The sequence below is a fragment of the Sinocyclocheilus grahami genome, unplaced genomic scaffold, assembly GCF_001515645.1.
Source record: "Sinocyclocheilus grahami isolate Dianchi unplaced genomic scaffold, SAMN03320097.WGS_v1.1 scaffold646.1, whole genome shotgun sequence".
Classification (NCBI taxonomy): Eukaryota; Metazoa; Chordata; class Actinopteri; order Cypriniformes; family Cyprinidae; genus Sinocyclocheilus; species Sinocyclocheilus grahami.
The window spans coordinates 1,551,196-1,565,560 of record NW_015505825.1 but is presented as its reverse complement, the minus strand read 5'-3'; the positions used below and the strand labels follow the sequence as shown (position 1 = coordinate 1,565,560).

Below are 14,365 nucleotides of genomic sequence, written 5' to 3'. Positions count from 1 at the left end.
TAAAAATGGCTGTCCACTAACGTTTACCATCCAACCTGACAGAACTGGGGAGGATCTGCAAGGAGGAATGGCAGAGGATCCCCAAGTCCAGGTGTGAAAAACTTGTTGCATCTTTCCCAAAAAGACTCATGGCTGTATTAGATCCAAAGGGTGCTTCTACTAAATACTGAGCAAAGGGTCTGAATACTTAGGACCATGTGATATTTCAGTTTTTCTTTTTTAATAAATCTGCAAAAATGTCAACAATTCTGTGTTTTTCTGTCAATATGGGGTGCTGTGTGTACATTGAGGAAAAAAAATGAACTTAAATGATTTTAGCAAATGGCTGCAATATAACAAAGAGTGAAAAATGTAAGGGGGTCTGAATACTTTCCGTACCCACTGTATATATCAGCAGGTTATGTTCAGAGAGTAGGTTGCTATGGCTACTTACATACACTGAGAGTTACCTCTGTTTTTGGAACCGAAAGCCGAGTTTATCCACTTGCTTACCTTAAATATGTCACATAACCTGCTTTGTGGAATACCCCCCTGGTCTTTTAAATTGTAATAATATTACTGTTTTTTTCCTGCATTTTTAATCAAAATAATCAAATAAATGCACATTATTAAAAAAAATATTCATGAGAATAGGAGATTGCTTTTAGAAATATTAAAAAGTCTTAATTATTTCAAAGCTTTATATGTGTAAGTGTGTTTTGTTTGGGAAAAGAATCTTCTTTGTATGCAGCATGATTGGAGTGAATAAACTTAGCTTTACTCTGTATGTTTACCTTTATTGTCTTGTAGTGTTTGTGGTTTGCAAACTTGGCAATGACTCCCAGAAGGCTGTTCAGCTGCTGGAGAAAATGTCTGGACAAGAAATTGAGCAGATCACTGTGAAGGACGTCAGTGGAGGATTGATGGCCTGGGCTAACAAGATAGACCCCTCTTTTCCTCAATATTGACTGCCGTTAATCATCTGTATTAATGTCATGAATTAAAGCATTAAAGTTGTTATCAATGTACTTTTATTTCATTTATTTTGTTATTGGTATGAATTTTTATGGCACCTCTCCACCCCCTGCCTTTTTGTTGATTAAAGTATATCTTAATGTGTGTAATATAATCAAACTGATTTCTTTATTTCTACAAATTCTAGTAATAGTCATTCTTCCTCTGTACCTTTAATTTTATACCGAGATTCTTGAATTAATATAGAGTAAAGTTATCATTATCGCTTGATACATTTTATACAGCACATGGCTGCAGTGATAAAAACAAGTGATACCTTGTGGGATATGCAGAACATGTATAATATTAACAAAATAAAGAGATCATAAAAGTTTTTTTTGTAAGTTTTTTTAGATCAGCCATGCCTTTTCCCATCAGAAATGCTTACAAATCATCCACAAGACAAAATAATATATGCATTTTAAAAGATGAACTTGTTCAAAAGTTTGAAATGATTGTGCGCAAAGATTTGCAGAGGATGCTAAAAAACTGTTCAGTTAACAATAGACTCGTGAACAACTATCACAAAACATAAAAACATTTGTTCATCCAGATAACAACAGAGGAAGAGTCAAACATAGGCCTGTGTAATTATTTGAATGGGGTCTTCTGTGATATATGTTATGTAAAATAGATTAAGGCAATAAAAAACAAACAAACATGCAATCTTTGGGATCCCTCATATTTTGTTGAAATGATTAGAGAGCCTAAACTGCAGCTATAATGACTGTACTTAATTTTAACTATAACAGGCCATTTGCAAACATTATTAAACAGCTTCACCGATTAATAGTTAATTGCAATAATTAGAAATAATATTATAATACAGGAGTAAAGCTTTTTCATATTTATATTTCAATGAAATACCGAACCATACCATTTATATAATACTATATAGAAATATATGATATATCGTATAATCAACAATCCGAGCTTTGTGGACGATCGCAGAGAAATATCGCAACAATGTAACTAATATTCAAGAAGACGCTACAAAGCGTTGCGTCACAGTGGCTGTGGAACGACGCCGGTAGAGGGCGCGAAAACGCGCTCAGCGCGCACATAACGGAAACTGCGCGTGAGGGACATGCGCGTCAGGCAGCGAGAGAAAGAGAAAAACATTTCTGCACTTATGAAGCTCAACTTCTTCAGCTCGACAGACCTGCCATTTCCTTCAGGCTTTACTTTCTCTGTCTATGCGGCGTTTCTTAGTAGCCCGCGGAAACGGAGAGCAGATACTGAGGCGCGTTTGAAGGAGTAGAATGTAACATGAAAAGAGGATAGAAAGTTTTCAAATCGAGCTCATGTAAGGGACTCTACAACCGAGCGATGCTTTACTGGCTTTACTTTAAATTAAGCATCAGAAGCTTCCAAAAAGAAACCTCGAGGCGTTCAAGTCCTCGCTTTCCATTGATAGTAAGCTTTTTTTTCATCTCTTGTTAGGGAAACGCCTTTCCAGCCTTAAAGGTATGTTTCCTCGCTTTTCCTCTTGTCTTCAGTGTGTCCTTCTAGATTGATTTCGTCTTGAGATTCAGATGCTCATGATGCGTGATGATAAAGCCTGCACAAAAGACATTGTATAACTTGTTTTGCTGGTATTTGTGGTCTTGTGCCAGTTTTGTGATCTAGAGTGGGAGGGTCTCCAGATGTGCTTCCAGATGTGAGCTGGAGTTCCTAAGTGCAAAAGACAAAAAAATGTGCAAAACTCTTCCAGAATACGTTGAGTTTCACTTATGCAGATAATGGCTTCATGAGCACTGGGAACAAATATGGAATAAAGACTTGAATCTGTTTTGTTTCAAACAGGAATGAGGAGCTGGATGACAATGGAAGCCACTTTGTCAAACATCACGCTGGCATCCTGATCGCTCAGCCGTGGAGTGACAACCTTATCAATCCAACGTGTGCAACATGTGCTGGAAATCACACAGCCAGCCATGAAGCATGCTATCCGGATTGCAGGTTCTTAGAGGGAAACGCAGCGGAAAAATAGGCACCTTATTCTTTGGTCCGATTTCGCTTCCTCGTACGGCACAGATTGCACATGACCGCAGCGATTCTCTTCACCTGCCTTAGGACAGAAGAATATTGTGTTTAATTCAAAACACAACCTGCCCACTCACTAGATATCAGCCACGGTTTCCAAGCTTGTCAGTTTTACACGGTTTACTTTCAATCTGCGGAGGAAACTAATGTCTGCCAGTAGTAGCCCCTCTCCTCTGACCTTACCTAAACCCTTCGTCCACTCTCAGCATCAGACTGCACCCCCAACCCCCTCTCCATCACCCAGCCCTCCGGTGCCACTCTGCGGCCGTCTCTCCAATGGGAATCACAGCGTTCCGAGCCCCACCAGCTCCCTCCACGGAGTGTCCTTCCTCCTTCAGATCGGACTTACTAGGGAGATGGTCACCCTGGAGCCACACGATCTGTCCCTCAGTTCTGTGATCTGCCTTAGGACAGAAGAATATTGTGTTTAATTCAAAACACAACCTGCCCACTCACTAGATATCAGCCACGGTTTCCAAGCTTGTCAGTTTTACACGGTTTACTTTCAATCTGCGGAGGAAACTAATGTCTGCCAGTAGTAGCACCTCTCCTCTGACCTTACCTAAACCCTTTGTCCACTCTCAGCATCAGACTGCACCCCCAACCCCCTCTCCATCACCCAGCCCTCCGGTGCCACTCTGCGGCCGTCTCTCCAATGGGAATCACAGCGTTCCGAGCCCCACCAGCTCCCTCCACGGAGTGTCCTTCCTCCTTCAGATCGGACTTACTAGGGAGATGGTCACCCTGGAGCCACACGATCTGTCCCTCAGTTCTGTGAAGGATTTGGTCTGCTCCATAGTCGATCAAAAGGTAATAACGTTTCAAGGATATTTCTTATGTGCATGATCCACTCGCTTACCGAGTCTAGGGACTTGGTTACACTTTATAACATCATTTGATAGTGTATGTCAAATCTCTACACATTTTTGCTTCAAAAAGTATATATGTTTTCAGACCACATGCTTATTTTTGAAATTGAGTTCTGGTCATTTCTGTAAAAGGGTAAGACTAATTGACTGATGCGAGTTGTTTCCTGTAATCTTCAGGAAGTTGATTTAGGTGGATGAGCATGAGGAGCATTAGTGACTGATTAAAGAACACATTTTCATTCAATCTCATCTAAATCTGCTTTGATCCACATGCATTTCCACAAACACGGCAGATGAGGTGGGATGCATGTTGCTAGCAGCACATTTCCGCTGTTCAGATGGTGAAGGCAATGGCTATGGATTTCTGACCTCAGTCATAACTTAGTATTACAGTAAATGTATGATTTGAATTCATGTAATTTGAATGCTTGGGTAGTCTAAAGAGAGAGAAAGCTGTGGTGCCAAAGGCTATGTGTGTTGTTAGGCCTTTTCTGTCTAGTTGGATGGATGGATGGATAGATAAATAGATTGATAGATAGGCCTAGATATTGGTGTTACACAAAAAGATTTTTGATTGTTCATTAGAGGAAAACAGGAAATAAGTCCAATCAATTAGAAAAAAATAAAATCCTAAAGCCTAAATCAGAACAGCCTGATGCACTGTACTGAAATGCCTATTTTTGGTCGACTTAACTCTATAGCTGTGTCCCAATTCAGGGGATGCAACCTTCAAAGGCCGCAAGGTTCGAACTAAACGTTAAATGAGATGGTCTAGCCTACAGAGGATTGCTTATGACACCTAGCAACCGTGACAGCTGCTTTTGACGTGCATCAATGATTCAGTATCATTTTAACTAGACTTTGTTTTATATATATATTTTTTAACTGTCTGAAAACTGGGCACAAGTAGTCTAAACATTTTCCCCTTGGTTGATATATGTGTGCTAAAGTAAAAATGCGTCTTTGTGCATCTCCATCATCATTTAAACCACTATAAAGTTTTTTTGTAACATTCATATTGTTAGATATGTTTAGGTATGCAGTAGGATTATGGGATCTAAAATATGGTCATGCAAAATAAGGCATAAATATGTGTTTTATAAGTACTAACAAATAGCCAATATTCTGGTATTATGCGTGCTAGTTAATAGTGAGAGTTGGTCCTTAAAATAAAGTGCTACCAAAACATGTTATTACATTTGACTTGATGGTTACACCACATGACATTATGGGCCAGATTTACTAAACATGGCAAATTAGTGTTAGAGCACAATTCCATAAAGGAAAAGAAAGAGGAAAATGCTGCGGGTGATTTACTGACAAGGTGCACGTTAAAGAACATGCACTGTAAAAAATAAAAAGTTAAGAAAACTTTAGTTTAAGGCAACCAGCTTCAGGAGATTTGAGTTTTTGTAGGAGATTTTTGAGTTTGCTCAACTTTTTGTTGTATAAACTGAAAACAACAAGTTGAGAAAACTCAAAAGTTTTCTGAAGCTGGTTGCCTTAAACTTTTACGTTTTCTCAACTTTTGATTTTGTATTTTTTTTTTACAGTGCAGATGCAACATCTCATTTCCATAATGACCAGTGCAATTTACCAAGAGCAGCGCAAATTACCTCCTGCTTTAAGACATGCTTTTTTGGGGCGTTAAATAATGCTGCAAATCTTAGTAAATTGCGTTGCATGATTCATTTAAACACTCTCCTCCCATAAATTTTCCGATCAAAAGGGAAACTCCTACAAATGCATATTCAATAAGATGAGGCGCGGAAATTAGTGTAACTGTGTCCCTGCCTTTTCAGCACTAATTTCCCACTGCGTGTCTTTAGTAAATCCTGACCGTAGTTTTTTAATGCCAAATGAGGGTTTGTGCTGGCCGAAGCTGATAGTAAATCTGGCCCTAAAATCATTCAATTGAAACTTTACAAGAAAAGTTTTACATTTTAGATTTTTATGGTGTAATAATATAAAAGTTTTCAAAAACATATAAAACAACATGAATACAAAAATATATTATAAATATAATTTTTGTGTTGTTTACAGTAAAATATAGGCATGTAGTTATGCATGTGTCATTGTTAATCAATGTAATATTGATATTTTAAACAAAGGTCTGGTTTTTCACATGCACTGTTATGACAGAACACAATAACCTTGAAAAATCAATTAGAGAGTTTTTTGGATAATACAAGCACATTTTTACCTTTCTGTGTAATGCATGGGGCAGATAAGTGCATGCGTACAATCTATTAGACATTTTTATTGTTTTATACATTTTTATAAATTGTCACACATTGTACATACAGCAAACACATGCTTTTTCTGAGAAGATGTTATCACCTTGTGTTTACATTAATTCTGCTTTAATCAGCTACTTCATGTCAAAGTTTCAGTTATTGGATCTGTTAAAGTTGCAGTTTCTGTTCATATTTCTCTTTTTAGTGTCCAAAATTTAGGTGCATTCCCAGTAGGTCTTCAAAAATTAATGGTTGAAATTTAGAATAAATCGATAGTGAAAATAAACAAATTATTGATTAATTGAGTTGCATGGAGAACCACTGTCATTGACAACTCTTTAAAGTTTTTTTTTTTTTCCTGTTTTGAAAATGTAAATATATTTATTTATTTTACTGATCACCTTCATATTTTAAATAAATTGTGCAGTATGTAGCACACATTCAGAAGATTTCTATTATGGGGAAATTTGAATTTGTCAGTTCAAGAAAAAAAAAACCAAAACCATTAGACTGATCAGCACACTGCCAAATTTGGAGTATGCACTTTAAAAGTCTTGAATAAAGGATTTCGAATTCTCATTGCACTCTTTTAGTTGTATTGGCTTGTTTGGTAAATCTAAATCTCAGGCTTTGGTTTTTCTACCAATTAATATAAACTGTGTAAATAAATCTCTGCCTTTTAAAACCTGTAAGCGGTGGCTTCAAATCATGGCCTTGTTCTGAGAGCAGCTATGTGGTCAGGTGACCTGTGAATGACAGCATCTGTGCCATTACTGTCTGGTAAAGAAGCTGAATATCACACTGTTAGACATTTAAAAGGGTTTTTACAGTAACTTACTGGCAACACTGTTGCCAGTAAGTTACTGTAATTAAGGTTTACAGTAGGAAACTGTACTGTTTTACAGTAAATAACTGTAAAAAAAAATCAAATTCATCAGTATACTACTGTAATTCATTTTAATATATTTCAATATATATTTAATATATAATTTTTATTTAGAATTCATTTTATTTTTACCCTACATAGGTACTACTGACATTCAATTAAAACACAATAATTACAATATATCAAATTCTTTATTCAAAACATTGCATGTAAAACACTTATAAATAATAAGTCTTCCCATGCTGGAACAGTGCATTTTCATTTATCTTGTCTTAGGACATTTTGCAGTGCATTGTTGTATCATCTGGATTTAACCTAACAAAGAATCTTTAGGCAACAGAAACATAATGGGGAAAAAAGATAAGCAGCCAAAGAATACATAGCCATCTGCAAAACCCAGGTGCTGCTCCAAAACGTGGCACACTTTTAAAAGGCAAACCCCATATAGAATACGCAAATCTCTCAAAACCATAGTTGTTTTCTTACCATGAATTATCAGTCTCAGGGTGGCTGGCCTACTCATGTCTTTCTTGATGCTTAATTGTAGTTGCCTTTAAAACACAAATACAAAAAATGCAGTAAATCTTAAATTCCATTAAAAACTATAACAAACAAATTCTAAAACTAGAAAGGCAGCTAGCCATAAAACTTGTTTAATCTAGCTAACATACGATTTTATTTTCTCAATAGGCTTCTGGCCAACATTAACTACTAACACCTGAACAAAATTTCACATTAGTTAACTTGATGTTAATACAAGATAAGCGTTGTAGGGTTGTGCCGATAGACGATAGTATCGTGTATCGAAGATAGTCAGAGATATCGACGATAGCAGATGTCTTTGTCGATAGTCAAGACGATATTAGGCTCATTCTCCTATTAATGTATTAAATAATAATAATAATAATAATAATCATTATTATTATTAGGCAGCCCATTATAATTCGGCTATTATTATCAAATTGCCCCGCTTTTTTATTCAGCACTGTATTTCACACGCGCGCAAATGAGGAGCCTGTAGCCGGTGAAGGAGTCTCCAACCACAAACAGACACATATCGTCTACTGATATAAGGTATTTCGTTGCACTTTAACAAGTAATCTGAATGGCCTATATATGTACAATATTTTAACTGAGCACTCACTAACTGAGTTTAATGCCACAGTTATGTTAGAACGCATCTCATTCTTGTTTCTGTGGTGGTGCGTTGGGCTCTTCATGGGGCGCGCAGTCCAGAGCGCTGTATGACTGATGTATCTGTTTAATTTAAATTTACTTCAAATATATTAACTTACCTGTTTGAAGTACTTTATTTTTAACGTGTTCATTTATGTCCAATATTTAGTGTTAAACTGTTGGTCTTTAAAATAAATCTACTTTTGATTTTCAACATTGACTGATTTTGCAGACCTTCCGTGCGTCGATGCGGCAAACTTGTCACAGGTCACACGGTCCTAATAGCGATGTATGACTGTTGTATCCGAATATATATGAACTAGCTGTTTTAAATATTTTTGTATTTAACATGTTAGTTTATGAGTATGTTTGAAAGTATATTATTTAGATTTGTGGTGCTTCCACAGGCTCCCTCTCTCTCTCTCTCTCTCGCGCACGCGCGTGCGGTTTAAAACACCAAATAGTTATGAAATAAGGTTGTGACAGTGAGGAAATTTTCCCACCAATTAATCGACGTGTGACAACACCGATAATACCGGTATCACTGTGGGGGCAGGGGAGTTTCCTCTTTTCCTTGCTTTCCTTTGCTTTTAAATAGCTTGTAAAAGCGGCGTGCGCATTTTACTTTCACTTTCAAATAGCGGCAATTCGGCGTAAAGCAATTGTTGTTTTTAGTTTGTTTGAATCTTCCCTCTTTTCCTCGCTTTCCTTCGCTTTTAAATAGCTTAAAAGGGCCGTGCGCATTAGCGGCAATTCGGTGTCAATTGCTTGAATGCAACAACAAAATACAAAGTCAAACTCACTTTAGCCTATATATAAAACATAGAACTTTTATTAATAAAACGAATAAAAATACACCATGCTATAAGGCAGGCTATGCCTAATATAAAATATCAAATAACTTCCATAAAGTTTAAATAGGTAACTGGAAATGAGTAAACATGTATAATATATAACCAAATAAGAAACAAATGTTTAAAAAAACTTCCAAAATCTCCTTAGATAAACGGCAAAAGTCAACAGGTTTTTCAAAATCCAAAATACTACCAAACAGGTGCTTTTGCATTTCATTTAGAAACTAAATCATACGTCATCGTCTTGTCTGTCTCATCCCACTCTTCTTGTCAGTCAGCTCGACTCACTCTCCTCATTGGATAAATTAAATCTGATCTGTGATGCGACTGTCGTTCGGCACGCTGCATTGAGCATCCGCGTTCAGTTTTTAATTGTAGTGTCTGTTCTTTTACCGAACTAAATGCTTTTTGTTACTATAAAAAAATCTAAACGACGGTGGGGGTCGGTGCCGCGGTGGGCAAGTGACGTAACCAGTGTTGCGGCTTAACAACGGTATCACCGTCAACACCGTCTATCGCGGCAAGCCTATTATGAAACAGCCTACGCCAAGTACAGGGAGTCTCTCTTGCCCCCACCCACCCATGCACGATAATATCGTCTATCGGCGATCTCACGGACTGGCGATATGACGATTTGAAAAATGACCATATCGCCCAACACTAAAGCATTGTTCGTTAAAAGTAATTTTAATTTGGTAATTCAATAAGCTGACAAAAGTCATTTGAAACGACAGCGCAGATTACCATAGTAAAGTTTGTTACCGCTATGTTGACGGGTAAATGTTACTAGGTTAAACTGGTGTGCAAAAATGTTGACACAAACAGACAGACAAACGTACATATATTTTTTACCTTGCTTACTGGTCTTATTTTCTCGTAAGGTGCATTGACACACAGCGCAGATGTTCTCCGGAACTCTTCCACTCTCGCGGGTTCATCCCCGGGCAAAACCCGCGGCGCTGTCCCGCTGGTTCAGTGTCTTCCTCGGACGTGAGTGGCGCTGTGCGACTCGACAAAAGACAATATAAAACCCATTATAGGCCTACTATCTACAGTGGATGCGGACAGTAAAGTGATGCCCCGGTATATTTCTGATGCACAGATGTACTCCAAGCGCTCGCACTGTTTCTGACACGAAGGACAAACGGATTTTCCAATCATCCAATCAAACATCCAGTGTAGTCAGTCCCAAGCTGTTGTGGCATTGTAGACACTGTGTAAGTCAAATCTTGTCAATCCAAATGTGAGAAATTAGGAAAATAAAGCAACCTCAATAGAGTTGCGCCAAAGAGGCTGTTACGGCAAATACAGTAGTATACAGCAATGTAAAAAAATACAGTAAGTCACTGTATGTGGGGTTTGACGTCACAGAAAATTCCCATGATGCAAAGGGTATTACAGTTATTTACTGTAAATTAGGGTTGTGACGGTGAGGAAATTTTCCCACCGGTTAATCGACGTCTGACAACACCGCTGTATCACCGTTGGGGTGGGGGGGGGGGGTGTTAGTTCATTTGAGTTTCCCTCTTTTCTTCGCTTTCAAATGGCTTGTAAAAGTGCCAATTCAAAATATTATTCAAATAATAATTAATTATTATTATATTCAGTTACATTAATTATTTGAGTCTGATTTCTTTCAGTGTGGAATTTGCATGTTTCCCCCATGTTGCTGTGGGTTTCCTCTAGGGCTGAACGATTAATTGCATTTGCGATAATATGGCGATATGAAATAACGCGATTTTTCAATAGCAGAGGCTGCGATTACATTCGGTCATGTGACACGCAAGAGTGAAGAGGTGTGTTCCACTTGAAGATCAGATCGGTGTATGACATTAAAGTACGGCGAGAGAAAGCATAAGGAGACATCCGCGCTCTCTTATAGCTCTCGCAGTACTTTGATGACACACACCCATCGGTCTAAGCAGCGCTGCTTCAAGTCGAGCGTGGGCCATCAGCAGAAAAAGAAAAGAAATAAAACGGTAAACAGCCAAAGGACGTAACTTAGAATGGGAGATGGATCGGTTTGTGAAAGCGAAGAGAAAAGCTATAGATGAAGTCGCACAGACTCAGGCAGGTGCTGGTCATTTAAAAGCTAAATGCAGAAAATATGTCGAGACATATCTTGCTCTCGGCTTCACTCACCGTGTCTATACCGGACGCTACAGTTGTCGCGCTGCACCGCAACACCTCTACACTGGACGCGACAAAGCGACCGGTGCAAATAATTTTAACTTTGTGTCAGTACGTCATAAATAGAACAAGGCATCAGTTTAATGTCGCGTCGCAACCAGTGTAGACAGCGTCACTGATGATAATGGTTCTACTGTATTTTGCCTCTCGCGTCCGGTGTAGGCACGGTGTTTAATGTCCTTGGTGAGGAAAGCCTGTGTGTGTCCTATGCCTTAGCGGACAGCATGAAACCCACAAAAAATAAATACCAGAGAGAGAATAATAATAATAATAGCAGTTGAAAATAATGAATAATTAAAAAAATTTAAATGGTGTAGGATTTATTTTGAAACAACTTTCACCTGCAAGTAATTTTCACAAATAATTACAAAGAAAGAATAAGTAACAAAGTAACACATTGAATTAAACATGAAATGTTAAAGTAGAAAAATGGAAATAGTATTTTCCTGTAAAATGTAATCTTTTTATTTGACTCCCCTGCAAGCTTACAGAGGATAAAGCATGTATAGAATATGTATAGATGCTATTTAATTTACAACATTTGATGACGAGAAATGTAGTTTGTGTCGAAGCTTGTTGCTGTATTTTTATGTAAATATGTACAGCATAATATTGAATCTTTAGAACACAAAATGCATTTCTACTACTTTCAACAATCAGTCAAAATTCAAACTTTAATACTTGTTTTGCATTGGCTCTGCGTCTGTTATTATCATTTAACACAAAAAGGTGTGACAACTTTAGATCAAAACCAAAAACTCTGGACATATTGGGCAAAAAATTATATTTTAAATTTGTTAGCATTGTTTAGAATAACTTGTAACAAATTCTTAATATTGTTGGATTACATTATGTATTTACCAGGAAACCAGGAAACTAGTTGCATTTTATCACTTCCAGTTCCATTATCTTGAAATCAATGGGATTTTTTTTTAAAATTTGTTATGAGTTTTGGTTGAATGCTTTAAATAAGGTTTGTGGTTAATACAAGCTTAAGATATTTTCACTTTTATTCTACTACCTAAAATAGATCCGTAAAATCCCCTTGTAATTTTGTTAAAGCTTTTTCTTGTCTTAAAAAAGGCGGTTTATAAAGTGTCAAATTGGGACTACAGAGGCAGTCAGGATAATAAATGTCATCACACCTATCAGGTACAGTGCTCATCTGCTCACTGGTAACTTTTTTATAATATAGCTTTTGAAAACCATTCTACTACTAAGGTAAGTAATGTAAATAAAAGTCAGTCAAGACAATAATCCAAAAGTTCTACCTTTAGTCAAATTTCTAAAGGTTCTAAGGGGTTTCCACCCCTACCATTAATTGTTCATTGAAAAGAGCACTCGTATTGGTAATGCAGCCTTTATAAAATTTTTGACAGTTAACCCAGTCATTGAGTGTCTGTGTTAATGTAATAAAAAATGATGGCAATAATAGCAAATAATTAGGGGTAGGAATCTTTAGGCACCTCACAATCTGATTCCAATTCTGGGAATCAAAATCTGATTCCAAAATTATTCTGGAATCATTTTGAGATTCAAATACGTTTAACCGTTCGGACAGAGTTACGCTTAGCCTTGTAACTTCACAACAAACACATGTGAGCATTTAAAAGCAGCCGTCTGTCAGTAAGTGAGCTTTATGTATACAGTATGTACTGCATTATGGCATACATGATGCCGCCTTAGAGCATTTGGAAGGTAAAAAAAACAGAAATGACAGTGAGTGAAACCGCACATTGTCAAGCAAAGCATACATTTCTCACAGCACATCGCTATGTAATGTTTTAGCCATGAAACTTTATGCAAGTTTATATACTTACTCGATGTTGTGTTTGTGTGTATTTGGCAGCAAGCAGAATATGGCTGTCGCTAACACTCACAAGTGCCATCGTGTATATGAAAAAAGAAACTCAAAACTGATTCTGAAATTTACAGACTTGTTGAAGAGAGAATTGCGATGCATTGGAGAATCATTATATTTTTTGTCCCACCCCTAGAAATAATGATCAGCGTTTAAAGTCTATGGTCACAGACTTGAAGTATATTTGATTTTGATACGATAACAATAGTGATATTCTATACCATTTTTGATGCCACAGCATTTTTGATACAAATGCCACAACTTTAAGGGCATACAATTTTAGATTTTTATTGAAAGATAAATATAGCAAGGTTAGAACATGACAATGAGGTAGTGTTGTCACGATACTGGAATTTCTAACTTTGATACGATACCTTGAAAAATATCGATATTCGATACCACGGAGTAAAAAACTGCCACAATATTAAGGGGGTAAATCTTTTTTTTTTTTAATTTAAAGATGAATATGACAATGAGGTATATTTTACATGAACAAAAATGTCTTGAGGTAGTGTACTTGTTCAAAAGCCTCTCAGATTGCCATACATTCAAAAACCAATAAAGTGCAAGTAAAAAAAAGTGCAATCTTTTGTATTTCCAAGTAAAATCAAATCCAATCACATCAACAAAAGATACTTAAACCTCAAGCAAAAACAAAATCAGTGCAATCTTATTCATCAAGTAACAAATTAGTAAACAAAATAATTAAACTTGAAAAATATCGATATTCGATACCACAGAGTAAAAAACTGCCACAATATTAAGGGGGTAAATCTTTTTTTATTTTTATTTAAAGATGAATATGACAATGAAGTATATTTTACATGAACAAAAATGTCTTGAGGTAGTGTACTTGTTCAAAAGCCAAGTAAAAAAAAGTGCAACCTCAAGCAAAAACAAAATCAGTGCAATCTTATTCATCAAGTAACAAATTAGTAAACAAAATAATTAAATGGAATCCGTTACTGCAATTATATGCAGATTTTCTCGTGCAATCTTTTGTATTTCCAAGTAAAATCAAATCCAATCACATCAACAAAAGATACTTAAACCTCAAGCAAAAACAAAATCAGTGCAATCTTATTCATCAAGTAACAAATTAGTAAACAAAATAATTAAATGGAATCCGTTACTGCAATTATATGCAGATTTTCTCTACAGAGGTGAGAGAGATTGACACCCATTACTGTATCCTAAAGTTGTTTTGCAACTTTCAGATTTTGAGCTAGGAACACCAGCATGTCAATGTGCTC

The 14,365-nt window shown here is 36.6% G+C and overlaps 2 protein-coding genes across 2 annotated transcripts in view; both read left to right on the top strand.

Annotated features, from left to right (window-relative positions):
* Positions 1-1,060, top strand: part of LOC107558497 (adenylyltransferase and sulfurtransferase MOCS3) — a 17,110-nt gene extending 16,050 nt beyond the window's left edge. Inside the window, exon 13 of the mRNA XM_016242154.1 lies at positions 790-1,060. Coding sequence (XP_016097640.1) covers positions 790-947 — 158 coding nt within the window. The 3' untranslated portion in view covers positions 948-1,060. The remainder of the gene's footprint in view (positions 1-789) is intronic.
* Positions 1,061-3,449: 2,389 nt separating this feature from the next.
* Positions 3,450-14,365, top strand: part of LOC107558460 (serine/threonine-protein kinase D3-like) — a 96,078-nt gene continuing 85,162 nt past the window's right edge. The window contains exon 1 of the mRNA XM_016242124.1: positions 3,450-3,849. Coding sequence (XP_016097610.1) covers positions 3,565-3,849 — 285 coding nt within the window. The 5' untranslated portion in view covers positions 3,450-3,564. The remainder of the gene's footprint in view (positions 3,850-14,365) is intronic.